General features: G+C 46.1%; 3 protein-coding genes across 3 annotated transcripts; 1 reads left to right on the forward strand and 2 right to left on the reverse strand.

The window, feature by feature from the left end:
• The first annotated feature begins 2,210 nt into the window (after positions 1 to 2,210).
• On the forward strand, positions 2,211 to 4,279 carry LOC108049465 (zinc finger protein GLIS2 homolog). The gene is made up of 2 exons (XM_017130644.2): positions 2,211 to 2,676; positions 3,416 to 4,279. Exons 1-2 carry the CDS (start codon positions 2,291 to 2,293, stop codon positions 4,158 to 4,160), a joined length of 1,131 nt encoding a protein of 376 aa, XP_016986133.1. The 5' UTR covers positions 2,211 to 2,290; the 3' UTR covers positions 4,161 to 4,279.
• Positions 4,280 to 4,964: 685 nt separating this feature from the next.
• LOC108049464 lies at positions 4,965 to 8,066 on the reverse strand. The gene is made up of 5 exons (XM_017130643.2): positions 7,682 to 8,066; positions 7,457 to 7,614; positions 5,837 to 7,397; positions 5,633 to 5,772; positions 4,965 to 5,573 (listed from the first exon to the last, which is right to left on the reverse strand). Exons 1-5 carry the CDS (start codon positions 7,747 to 7,749, stop codon positions 5,398 to 5,400), a joined length of 2,103 nt encoding a protein of 700 aa, XP_016986132.1. The 5' UTR covers positions 7,750 to 8,066; the 3' UTR covers positions 4,965 to 5,397.
• Positions 8,067 to 8,533: 467 nt separating this feature from the next.
• LOC108049477 (DCN1-like protein 3) lies at positions 8,534 to 11,013 on the reverse strand. The gene is made up of 4 exons (XM_017130660.2): positions 10,085 to 11,013; positions 9,880 to 10,017; positions 9,465 to 9,798; positions 8,534 to 9,410 (listed from the first exon to the last, which is right to left on the reverse strand). The coding sequence occupies exons 1-4, from the start codon at positions 10,257 to 10,259 to the stop codon at positions 9,053 to 9,055; spliced, it is 1,005 nt and encodes a 334-aa protein (XP_016986149.1). The 5' UTR covers positions 10,260 to 11,013; the 3' UTR covers positions 8,534 to 9,052.
• Positions 11,014 to 11,294: the final 281 nt, after the last annotated feature.

The following is an 11,294-nucleotide window of genomic DNA, read 5'->3' on the forward strand; positions in this document are numbered from 1 at the left end:
TACTGTTCTTATCAGTGCTGAGCTTCTGGACTTTGGGAATGTCCAAGGGGGGGAATATGGATCGAGGAGGATCCAGATCGGTGGAGGAGGAGGAGAGACAATGGGGGCTTATCGACAGCCGCTCGCGCCATTCAAAGTTCACACTGCCAGCCAGAAAATCCGGATTTTTTTTTACTCATATTCTAGGGGGATTTAATTGCCGCCAAGCGCTGGCAAAACATTAAAAATTAGGTTGCGCCTGGGGTCCTTCATCGCATGTCTTCGATTTTGGGTAGCGATACGGATTATATAGAAGCATCAAGGCCGCACTTTGGAAGATTCCGCTGAACTGACCTCGCCATGCGCAACTGTACTTTAGTCGGATGGCGAGCGCTCAGTGGGCTGATTACATATAAACGTACATATATACCCCCTATCTATTTATAAATCATGATTCCGCATCTGGTCGGGGGACTGGGAATTTCGAACTGCAAGTGGAACTGGAAATGGCAATGAGTCCACGTAAACGTCCACCTGTCGCAGTGCTGATAGAGGGCAAGGGCTTATCAAAGTCCCTGATGTCATGTTGTCTTTACGTAAGCCAGGGACCCCACTCGGCGGCCCGTGCTGGCGATCGGATTACGGGTGGATGGGTGGACTGCCACTGGGCGCGAAGGTGGAGCGAAGGTTGCTCCGCCAGTGATTCACGGGCCCAGACAGCGCCGCCGCCGCCGCCGCTGCCGCCGCTGCCGCCTGATAACGCCGATGGCTGATAGCCACCACCCAGCAGAGCGCAACTCCGCTTCCCGTCGTGCCATTCACGTCATGGCGCAGAAAGTTTCGGCCCCAAAGATATGGAGCGGCGACATGTGGCGGCATTTGTTGACTTGGCGTGAGATAACCACCTTATCGCAGCCCCAGACGCAGCGCCCACACACTGAGGTGAAAACGGCGGCCAAACCCAAGAATGAATTCTAGGTTCGGTATTATACGCTCAGATATATAGAAAGTTTACTAGGCCCTGATAAAGAGATAAAATTATTAATAAAAAGATGGTTCTAACAATTCATTCTAAAAGTGATATAAAAAGGCTTGAAGCGGTCTTTAGTGTATTGAAATAGAATGTGATAAACTTATCATATTGCAATTTTTCTCGGAGTTCTTCGTTTTTTTTAATACTTAATCCCTTCTTTAGCTTTGCTATAATGGTTTAAAAAATCTTTCAACATTTTCAAACCAACCAGCCTAAAAGAGGACCAGATCGGCATTTTAAAACTATTTATAATTACTGATGACAACAAATGTTTGATGTAATTCTTTTTTAAGATAAGGGGTATATGACTTGAAATTGCAATTTGTAATCTTTTTGTATATGTAGCTAATTGTCCTTACTTAATTCTTATGAACAGGACTGGAATATCTCCAAAAGTTTAAAGTTTATTTTTATTTAACTAAAATAAACTTGTGATTGGATTCTAATTAACATACATTTTTAAAAACTTTATTTATTATATCGATTTATTACTGGTAAAAAAGTGTCCCTTTAATCTTTGATTACAAATTACAATAGCTATTGACAATAATGAGCAGTGATCTTGTTAGGGGCTGTTTATTGTTTCTAGAATATGCAATCCAAAAGCTTGACTGCTTGTTCTGGAATCGAGATTTTAGATTAAGGAAAGTGTTCTCCAAGTGTTCACCCATTAAGTTTTCTTTGAGTGCACGGGCACAGATGTTGACGTACCTTCTTGAAGCGAATGGGTGGGGTTTGGGAGGGGCGGATTGGTTTGCAGGGTGGGGTTGCAGGGAATTCGCTTCGCGGTACGAAGTGCAAGTCAGGCAGACGGCACCGGGCGATAAGGCTTGCCCCCCAAAGAGCGATCATCGGGCACACACATGTACATATGTTGACTGGCTGGATTTCCACTTGTGCGTTGATAAGCGGGCCCAGACCAGATCCCCTGTCCCCTGTCCCCCAACCACCTTTCAGTACGGAGTTTCACTCACGTAGTGTGTGCTTTTGCCCCAGATCCACTTGTGCCAGCCGATTTTTTCCACCGCCTCCGTCCGCTACGCACCTGCTCTTCTTCGCTCCAGTGTTTTGGTTCCGTCTGCCGCCCCCCTGTCGCCACGCCCTCGGCGGACCCGTCTGCAGCCTTCGCCGCTGATAAGCGCTCCCTGTCCGTCTGGACGACCCCTTATCGCCGGCCGAGTTTCGCATATTACCCGAACGTCGGCGGACGAGCGGCTCATTCGATCGGCAAGCGCGTTAGCGAAAGCAACCAATTTTCTCAATTACCAAGCACCCACCATGGATATAGTACAAAAGTCAATCTTCAACAGCGGCCCAGCCAGAGGGATATACGAGCCGCCCGTCGGCTACTATACGCCGTACAACACACCGCCGTACATAGCTGCCTACTCGGATTCCGGCAGTTGGTTGGCGGCAGATCACCATCAGCAGCAGCAGCAGATGCAACACATCAGGTTCCCCACGCCGCCAGTCACGCCGCCGCGTCCTGTCGCCGGATACGGATACCATCAGCGCACACAGTCCGTGATCATGAAGGCCCACGGCCAGCAGGACGACCTCTGCAGGAGTCCCGAGGCGTTCCACGACGACAGCAAGTCCTGCAGCAGCGGCAGCGAGTGCGGCACAGCCAGTGATTTCGTATGCAACTGGATCGAATGTGATAGGTAAGCATCAACTTATAAATACATAGTAGGATTACTCAGAAGAAGGATTACCTAGTCACTTTCATAATGTTTTTTAAATGGGAGAAGTAAATTATCTGTGAGAAATTGTAGTTTTAGATTAATCCAAAAAATATTACTAAAGTTTTAGTAATTTAAAAAAATATATATAGGAAAGAAAATAAAATAATTCATTTCCAATTATAATTTTAAACTTATGGATATGAACATATGAAATATCTATGTCAAATTTCAATATATATGTACATACATACTTTAATATATTTTTATACGAGTAAATTGGCGATCCTATCAAAGTATACATTTTAAAGCAATCAAAATATTAATAATCCTAAAAAAATTAAACAAAGGGTTCAATAATTCTATAAACAAAATCAGACGATTTTTTTTTAGTAAATATAATACACAGCTCGGTAACTTATTATTATTAAAATTGATTACGCATTCAGCAGAAAAACCAGCAGCCTGGTAATTCTTGAACTCATGGACTGGACTTTCTGATAAACAAGTTGTATGTATCGAATAGCGATAATAATATGATTTTTTGGGTCAAATTGATAGGACTAAATAAAATTTATGGTCAGAAATATGATTTGATTTTGGATAAATTGTATATGAAAAAGATTATTTGTAATGCATAAAATATGTACATAGATATTATATATATATTTTACGAATGTTGTTCCCTTACTAAAGTCCGATTTTTATCTGATCATTACAGAGTTTTCGACACACTGGAGGCCCTTGCACAGCACGTGACCCAGCGACATGCGATCGCCTCCCTCACAGACGGACTCTACTACTGCCGCTGGAAGGGATGCCAGCGCAGCGAACGGGGATTCAACGCCCGCTACAAGATGCTCGTCCACACCCGCACCCACACCAAGGAGAAGCCGCATCGCTGCCACCTGTGCGAGAAGTCCTTCTCGCGGGCGGAGAACCTCAAGATCCACATCAGGTCGCACTCCGGTGAGAAGCCGTACAAGTGCAGCTTTGATGGCTGCCAGAAGGCGTACTCGAACTCCTCGGATCGCTTCAAGCACACCCGCACCCACTCCATGGAGAAGCCGTACATGTGCAAAGTGGCCGGCTGCCAGAAACGCTACACAGATCCATCCTCGCTGCGAAAGCATGTGAAGACTTTTAAGCACAGCATCCACCTGATCGCCAGCCAGCCCCTCATCCTGCCCAGCGCCCCCTGCCTCCTGGAGACCAGCAGCGAGTCCGCCTTCACATGCCTGCCAGCCGCCGGCAGCGTGGAGTCCACCTGCTCCTCCTCCTCCGCCCGCTACTACGATGACACCAACAATGAGCCCAGTGATTACTCGCTGAAGCCCAAGCCAGATGCGGTGTTCTCACCCGGCTATTGGATAAGCGAACGGCAACATAGTTACCTCCAAAGCGAGGACTTCTTCGTTAAAATGGACGTGGAGTCGCCGCTGGATCTGCGCATCCACAGAATTTGAACTGGCTGACCAGTTCGTCTCTCGTCTCTCTTCCCCCGTCTAGTCATTGTGCTGTCTTCCAGCTCTTGTCACTACACCTAGATTATTGTTTAACCTGATTAAAGACTGTTGTATTTGAAGAGCTCTAGTTTGAAATGTGGTATTTTGTGGTTATCAATAGAAGGAAATTTGTGCATTCTAGGAATACAATCTGCTTTAGTTCTGTTTATTAAGTTAAAGAATTTATATATTAATTTTTCCAAGAAATCTTTGTCTTTTTAATTTGTTTCTATTCTCGATCAGACTTTTTTGTAAATGTGGAAATATGATTTTCAGTTTTAATTTAGAAATTCAAAACGCACTGTACTTTTAGGTCGGTCACAAGGAATAAGATTACTCAGTCATATTGAAAATAAAGAAATGACCTTATGTTGTTGAGAAGATTATATTTTTTCATCTATTCTAATTGGTATAGAGAACTTTTGTCAACTTGAGCTAACCACTTGAAATTTAGTGAATAAAAGGCTTTAACTTACAATTGTTTAACGCCAAACATTTGCAAATATAGAAATAATCAAACAGAACCTTAAATTAGCTTATCGTTTGAAAATGTAAACAACAATCAAGGATTTTCGGAACCAAAGATCAAAGTATTGGAAAAAACCAAGAAAGAAAAAGATTCACCACAAAACTGCCGACAAATTGGAAAACGCCACGTGATCTTAATCTCTTTTGATAACACTTTATGAACCTAGACATATTGAACCTCAAATAGCTGTTGTTTCGGGGAAAATCCCCAATTGTAATGGCTAGACCCACAGAGCGCTAGATATTTGAAAATATTTATTGTTTAAATGCGCATCTAGACAAGTTTTTCACAACTGTTATAACCGATTTAATCTTTTTTGCGGCTTATAGGAATGTTAGTTGATCTAAATAACCTCTCGTTTTTATACAAACAACAAGAACAAACAAAATAAATAGCAAAAGTATTTCACATTTGAAATAGATAAATACACTTTGAAAGCGGTATCAGGGTGTACACTATATATACGCATTTACATATACTGGCAACATACTACATAGTAGAACAAAATATTAAAAATATTATTATTGTTGCACTCGCGTCGTTTAAGGAAACAAATAATTTGTATCTCCGCCATCCGGATTTGCTGTACAGTACAGTACAGTTGCAGCCGTAGCTGCCTTGTGGTGGCCCCCAGCATTAAACCATGTCCAGTCACCATTAGCCGTATCATTATGCTCTAAAAAACCTTACAACTCGTACAATATATTGTCGGCATATTGGGCACTCGTTTAGCACTTTTCCACAGCTCGTGCATGTTGCCATGTGGCCGCACTCCAGGAACACGCACTCGATTGGCGCATCCATGCAAATTTTACACAGCTCGTCCGTAGGCAGTTTCTCCACAGCTGCATAAATATTTTAAAAATTTAACAAGTGTTATAAAGGGCTGAAGTGAACCGCTCACCTGGAGACTCTTGCATGGTTTTCCACAGCCTGCCGACGCGGTCCAGCAGCTCCTGCTTCTCGCAACACCCTTTGTAGTCGACGCGGTGCAGCATGAGGACTTCCTTCAACTGCTTCACTGTCAAACCCTCCAAGTCTTTTCTGTAAATAAAAAAAAATGTATATAAAATCGGTTTCAGACTCACAATGAGATAAGAACACTAACAAATCCTCAATGTCTTCCAAATTGACAAAACGCGAATCAATGCCGGCGGCCGGCTCAAAGTCCAATGGTGCCGCATACACGTGGATGCCTTCGTCGTCGTCCCAGCGGATATCATCTTCCTGCGTGGGAGAGAACTCAATGGTGGGTGTGATGGGCATGTCTGGGGATCTACCGCCAGCAGCCACACTAATCGCATCCACGCTGAGAGGAGACACCGCGTGACTGTCCGCGTCAGAGGCATCCACCGACTTGGTGCGCTGCTCCAGGTACGTGAGGAACTCCTGCAGCTCCCGTTTGATGTCTTCCTCAGACATTTGCGAGTTCTCCAGATGGCGTCGCATCTTCTCCACGTGTCGACGGATGTTTGTCTTGTTCTTACCGCAGCGCTGGCAACTCTGGCGATGGGAGTGCGCATGGAGGCCGGGCTCAGGCTGTTCGCTTAGGGTAGAAAGACCCAGGCTCAGACCAGGTCCACCGGGTGTCACGGGCGACTCGTCATCACTGGAGTGATAGCGGCGATTCAAGTAACCATCGGATCGTCGGCGGGTCACCTTCTTTGTGCGCTGCGGCACGGCGGGATTAAGCGCGGGACTTGGGTTGGCCGGACGCTGCTCTATGTTCAGGGTTTGTGTGCTCTCGCCTATCTGGCCTTCGTCGCCCTCGACTGCTGGCCTGCTGCGCAACGTCACCTCCAAGATTTCCTCGGCGGCACTCGTGGTTGGCGTCTCCTCTACTGCCTCGATCCGGTTAACCTCTAGCACCTGCCACTGATCCAGGTGGCTGCTGTTGGTGTCCGTGGTGGCCTTGCTTTCGTCGGAGATACCTCCAATGGCGCCCAGTTCCTCGAAACTCGACTGTGAGGACGCATCTGCCTTGGAGCTGCTCGAGCCCGGCTTCGAGCAGCCCGGACTAGCTGCTGTAGCGCCTCCAGGGCCATCTCCTTCGGCCACAAGGCCAGCGGCACTGGGAGCTGCGGGAGCATTGGCCCCCCGGCCACTGGTATCAGTTTTAAGCGACAGCGAAACACGCTCACTGAACGTGGCCATAATCTCGTCGTCTGAACACTCGCAGTCGGATTTGCTATGCGCCTCCTCCTGCTCCTCTGCCTTCTTCTTCTGGTGGCCCACCTGGGCCTGGCTGCTGGTGCTGGCATCGCGGTTATTCGATGCCTGCGTGGAAGTTGAGGGACTGCTGCTGCTCTGGCTGCCTCCATTGGTAGTGGTGGCCGGCTGATGGACGTGGACGCGTTGTGGCCCGCCGTTCACGGCACTGGCATAAGTGGGAATCTCGCGCGTGGACACCCGCGGCTGCTCGAAGATGTGGGAGGGCGCCTCGGGCTGCCTGTTCTCCGGCGGTTTAGCACTAGTCTTGGAATCAAACGAGGCTAGCGAATCATTTATATTGTCAGACAGGTTTGAGAAGAAGTTTTGGCACGATTGTTTGATGCTGTCAATAGGGTTGGCCTGGCTACGACCCGGACTGTTGGCAGAGGCATTTGACCCGCGGCTCCTGTCCACCTGGGCCACATGTGTGAGGACTAGGCCCACCAGTTCCTCTTTCTCTGTAAGGTAAAATGTGATTCAATGGAACTTCTTGGGGCTTTTTCGATGTGTGACTCACCCAGACAGCCTTCAGTGGAGATGTGCTTGGACTGCAGATAGAAAATCAGGTCCTTGGGCTTGAGCTTCAACAGATCCGTCCTTAAAAGCGGACGCTGGGCAAAAACAGAGCACCTTTGGCATCTCCTTGCCGCAATGCAATTGGCACAGTAGTAACGTCTGTTTGGATAGGAACACAATTTAGGTGAATCCCCGAAATTTAGGATATACATGCATAGTTACTCACTTGCAGTCGAAGCAAGCGCGCTTGCGACGGAACACCGTGAACTCCACGCCGCAGCTTTCGCAGGGCATTTTTGACGCTGGTCGGTGGACAGCTGCTCCTATCGACCGTATCGCTGCGCTTTATCCTTGCCCTTCCTGGCCTGCTTCAGCTCCCCTTGCGCCTCCTTTTCACGCCCACTGTGCTGGCATTGCATTTGTTTTTCAATGTCAACGTCGTGAATCACTGGGTGGCCCACACTCGGCACGCGGCTATCACTTCCGCCTGGCGGGGATTCGGTTTTTGACGCCGGGGATCCACTCAAAACTTAATCATAGGCGGCGGCCAGCGATCGCAATGATTTTTATAAATTTTTATCAGGCAAAATAGTAATAGGGCAAGATGCAGTGTTACCAGGTTGTGAACATTTTTTTTACCAAATGCTCTGCAAAAACCGTATTTTCCACTAAAAAATCTTTTCCCACTAAATTCAAACACGACAAATACGTGTCAAAGTCCTTTACTTTTGGGAAGGATTTGAAGGTCCTGAAAGGTATTCCATTATTTTTTTTGTGGTGACGGACCGAATGGCGATTTTAAAATGGGAAAAAATGTTGCATGGGAATCAAGCTATTAAAGGAGGACATTTTCATTAGGCACAAAATGCTTATTTTAAAATCAATTTTTTACAGAAATCACTAAACTTTCCTCTTAAAAATGATTTCCCTTAAATCTAGAGGGAAAGTCCCTAATCAGCCACGGTTGCATGGATCTGATGTTATCGTTCTAATTTGCCGAGAATTACTCAGCCATTGGGCGCTTGTTTTAAATGTAGCCCCACCACCCTATTTGATTTCCCAGAAATTACAATTTCAATTAACTCGCCAGTACAATTACTCATTTAGTTTTTATTTAATTCACATCCACTACTTACAGTTAAGTATGTAATTGTATGCATTTAAATAGTTAAGTGCCATAAAATTTTGCAATCTTGTTTAAAATAATACATCAATTACTTGCTAAGTATTATACGGTCTGCCTTCTGCTCCGCCTTCAAGTCATTAGTTATATACACATGTGGTTTCCGATGATTGAGCTTTTCCGAAATTCTTGTCGATAAGTCTTTAATTACATAAACAAATGCGTCCGTTGCTCCGGCCAGAATGTTGGGCAGCCATAATCATAAGAGCTGGCTAATGATGGCAGTTGGAGTCCGTCTTCAAGCAGCGCCAGCACCGCATCGTTCGTTTTTCAGTGGCCACGGGTGTTTTTAAGGGGGGAAACTTAAGCAGCAGCAAGAGAGAGCGAGTCGTCAGTGAAGGTGAAAATGTACATTCTTTAATTTCTATTGGCGAGTTGAACGTTGCTTGGCCCTGAAGAGACTGGAGACTGCTACTACGACACGAGACCCGGATCCTCGGCCTTCACGTGGCTCTGCAGGGGATCATCGTTGTTGTTGTCGTCGTCGTGGATGCCCGAGGACACCAGCGCACGGTTTTTCTCATAGTCGACAAAGTCGTCGAAGAGACTGGGCCACGCTTCGGTGTCGTCGTAATTTTGTATATCACATTGTTCCGTAAAATTGAGGTACATGTTCCATGTATCCTTCGGTATGCGGCGAATATTCGGGTGCTTTTCGAGGAAGTGTATCCAGTTGGAGAAGAGATCAGGTGTTTGTACAGTGAACACTAGTTTCCACAGGTCAATGGCCATCTCCAAAGAGAGGACGCGCTGATCGGGCTCCAGGCCAAAGCTATAAGCAAGAATCGTTAGATATTTGTAACATTAAAGTAGGAAAAGTACCTACCGGAAGGTGAAGCGGTATAACTGCTTGAACATCTCGGCGTCCGCCTTGAGCATCTCGATCGTTTGCTCCAGTCGCACCCGAATGGTGGCTATTGTGTCCGCTCGCATCTTGTGCAAGCCCTCGATGAACTCGGCCTTGGTGAAGCGGCACATCTGCGAGGCATCCAGGCACCAGGCCAGGACGAGTATGGCGAACTCATCGGGCTGGTAGTTAAGGTCATTGCACAGCCGCTCAATGCCGTCAGTGAGTATCATGTCCTCGTCGTCCGGGTCTTTGTACACGTCATATAGTTTGTTCAGCGCCTGATGCGACACCTCCATGGATTCCTTGACAGCTATTTGTTTACGATTGCATGTGGAAAAACAAAACTTGAATGAGTACTATATTAAAGTGACTCTAACGACCGCTGACTCACCAGTTGTTATGATATCGCTCATGGTGGGCGCACTGCCATTCAGCAAACCTAAAGACTTAAAACTATTACGCTTAGTATCACAATTGTTTGCTTTTGCTGGCTTGAGTGGAGTTCGGCTAGAGAGCAGTTCATCGGTTTCTGGTCGGGGGAAACAGAAAAGAGTTAGCCTTTGGGCTGCCTTAGTTATAAAGTGGGAAATACTTACCGAGGGCGCAGCGCTCGTTGGCATTGGGATTAGTGCCCACCGAATCGTAGCAATTTGCAAGGCTGATGGCCGTCTGGCAGGCGTTGGAATTGTGTGAATTGGGGGACAGGGACGAGGCGTTCGTTGGCATCGATTGTTCGGCGGCAGACTGGAAGCATTTCAGGCAATTGCCCATAGTGCGGGAGTGCTGGGTGCACCCGGCCACTGGCCACCGGCTGGGACTTCTCCCCCTCCTGCTCCTGGAATTGCTGCCCTAGCAGGAGCACGCGATGGCTGCCAGTTTTGATTTGGCTAAGGCTGACACTTGTGATTTGTCGAGGGCGTGGATAACTGAGGTCTGGTCCTATGGCTCCTTGGGGATATGGATATTATCTTTATTGGCTGGGCATTGGCACTGCGATTCCCTCGTCCAATCCGTTTCCCACTGGCATATGGTTGTGGCGATTCCGATTCCAAATCCGAGTACGAGTACGATTCCGATTCTTTGTTGCTACTGCGATTGCTGTTGTTATTTTGGTGCCTCCTACGCAAACGCACACTCATCTGGTGTCTGTGTATACGTGTGGCCCTCACGCGTATACATATACATGTGCAGGTTGCAACTGCAGTATAAACTGCCACCGAATCGCGCTCGTCTGGTTTATTGGTCGTTTTTCTTACATTTTCCGTTCACCTTGTTCAAAACGTTAGCCTAACTTGAATTTATTTTAATTTTTATTTATCTCTCCTTTTTCACTTGTGTTTTTCAGGGCAATCGGACCAGGGCAGCACGAGTCGACCAGGGCGGCACTGCTCAAAGGTGGTTGTAAGCGATAGTTCGTTACAATTTCGAGGCTGGCAATGTCCTATCGGTGCTCAGTGGGTGGGAGAGAGAGAAAATGAGAGCCACAGTGGAGCCCAAAAGTTACAAGTAACAGTTATTCAAATAAATTAGTAAAAAAAAAACCAATTGTTAGGTATTATGATGAATCTCGGTAATTTTAGAATATGACACTTATGAAATGTATAACTTGACACATTTGAGACTTATTTAATTTTATTACAAATATAAAATGTGATATGACCTAAAAATTTTTAACTATTACCGATACATTTCTTTTGTTGTGAGTCTTAATAAATAGTAACTCCGTTGGTAAGGCTTAGATTCTCTTGAGTTATTTATTAAGTTTTGATCAAATAATTTGAATTATAATATATTTTTTTCTCCGCT

Source organism: Drosophila rhopaloa, unplaced genomic scaffold (genome assembly GCF_018152115.1).
Source record: "Drosophila rhopaloa isolate 14029-0021.01 unplaced genomic scaffold, ASM1815211v1 contig_115, whole genome shotgun sequence".
Taxonomy (NCBI): Eukaryota; Metazoa; Arthropoda; class Insecta; order Diptera; family Drosophilidae; genus Drosophila; species Drosophila rhopaloa.

What these genes read in the sequence shown, in the direction of transcription:
- LOC108049465 (XM_017130644.2), top strand. Translation starts at nt 2,291, where the DNA reads ATGGATATAGTACAAAAGTCAATCTTCAACAGCGGCCCAGCCAGAGGG. An exon ending in AACTGGATCGAATGTGATAG is followed by an intron (nt 2,677 to 3,415) that starts GTAAGCATCAAC and finishes TGATCATTACAG; the next exon opens with AGTTTTCGACACACTGGAGG.
- LOC108049477 (XM_017130660.2), bottom strand. Translation starts at nt 10,259, where the DNA reads ATGGGCAATTGCCTGAAATGCTTCCAGTCTGCCGCCGAACAATCGATG. An exon ending in CAACGAGCGCTGCGCCCTCG is followed by an intron (nt 10,018 to 10,084) that starts GTAAGTATTTCC and finishes TCCCCCGACCAG; the next exon opens with AAACCGATGAACTGCTCTCT. An exon ending in TTATACCGCTTCACCTTCCG is followed by an intron (nt 9,411 to 9,464) that starts GTAGGTACTTTT and finishes TCTTGCTTATAG; the next exon opens with CTTTGGCCTGGAGCCCGATC.
- LOC108049464 (XM_017130643.2), bottom strand. Translation starts at nt 7,749, where the DNA reads ATGCCCTGCGAAAGCTGCGGCGTGGAGTTCACGGTGTTCCGTCGCAAG. An exon ending in CTCCACTGAAGGCTGTCTGG is followed by an intron (nt 7,398 to 7,456) that starts GTGAGTCACACA and finishes TTTACCTTACAG; the next exon opens with AGAAAGAGGAACTGGTGGGC. An exon ending in AACCATGCAAGAGTCTCCAG is followed by an intron (nt 5,574 to 5,632) that starts GTGAGCGGTTCA and finishes ATATTTATGCAG; the next exon opens with CTGTGGAGAAACTGCCTACG.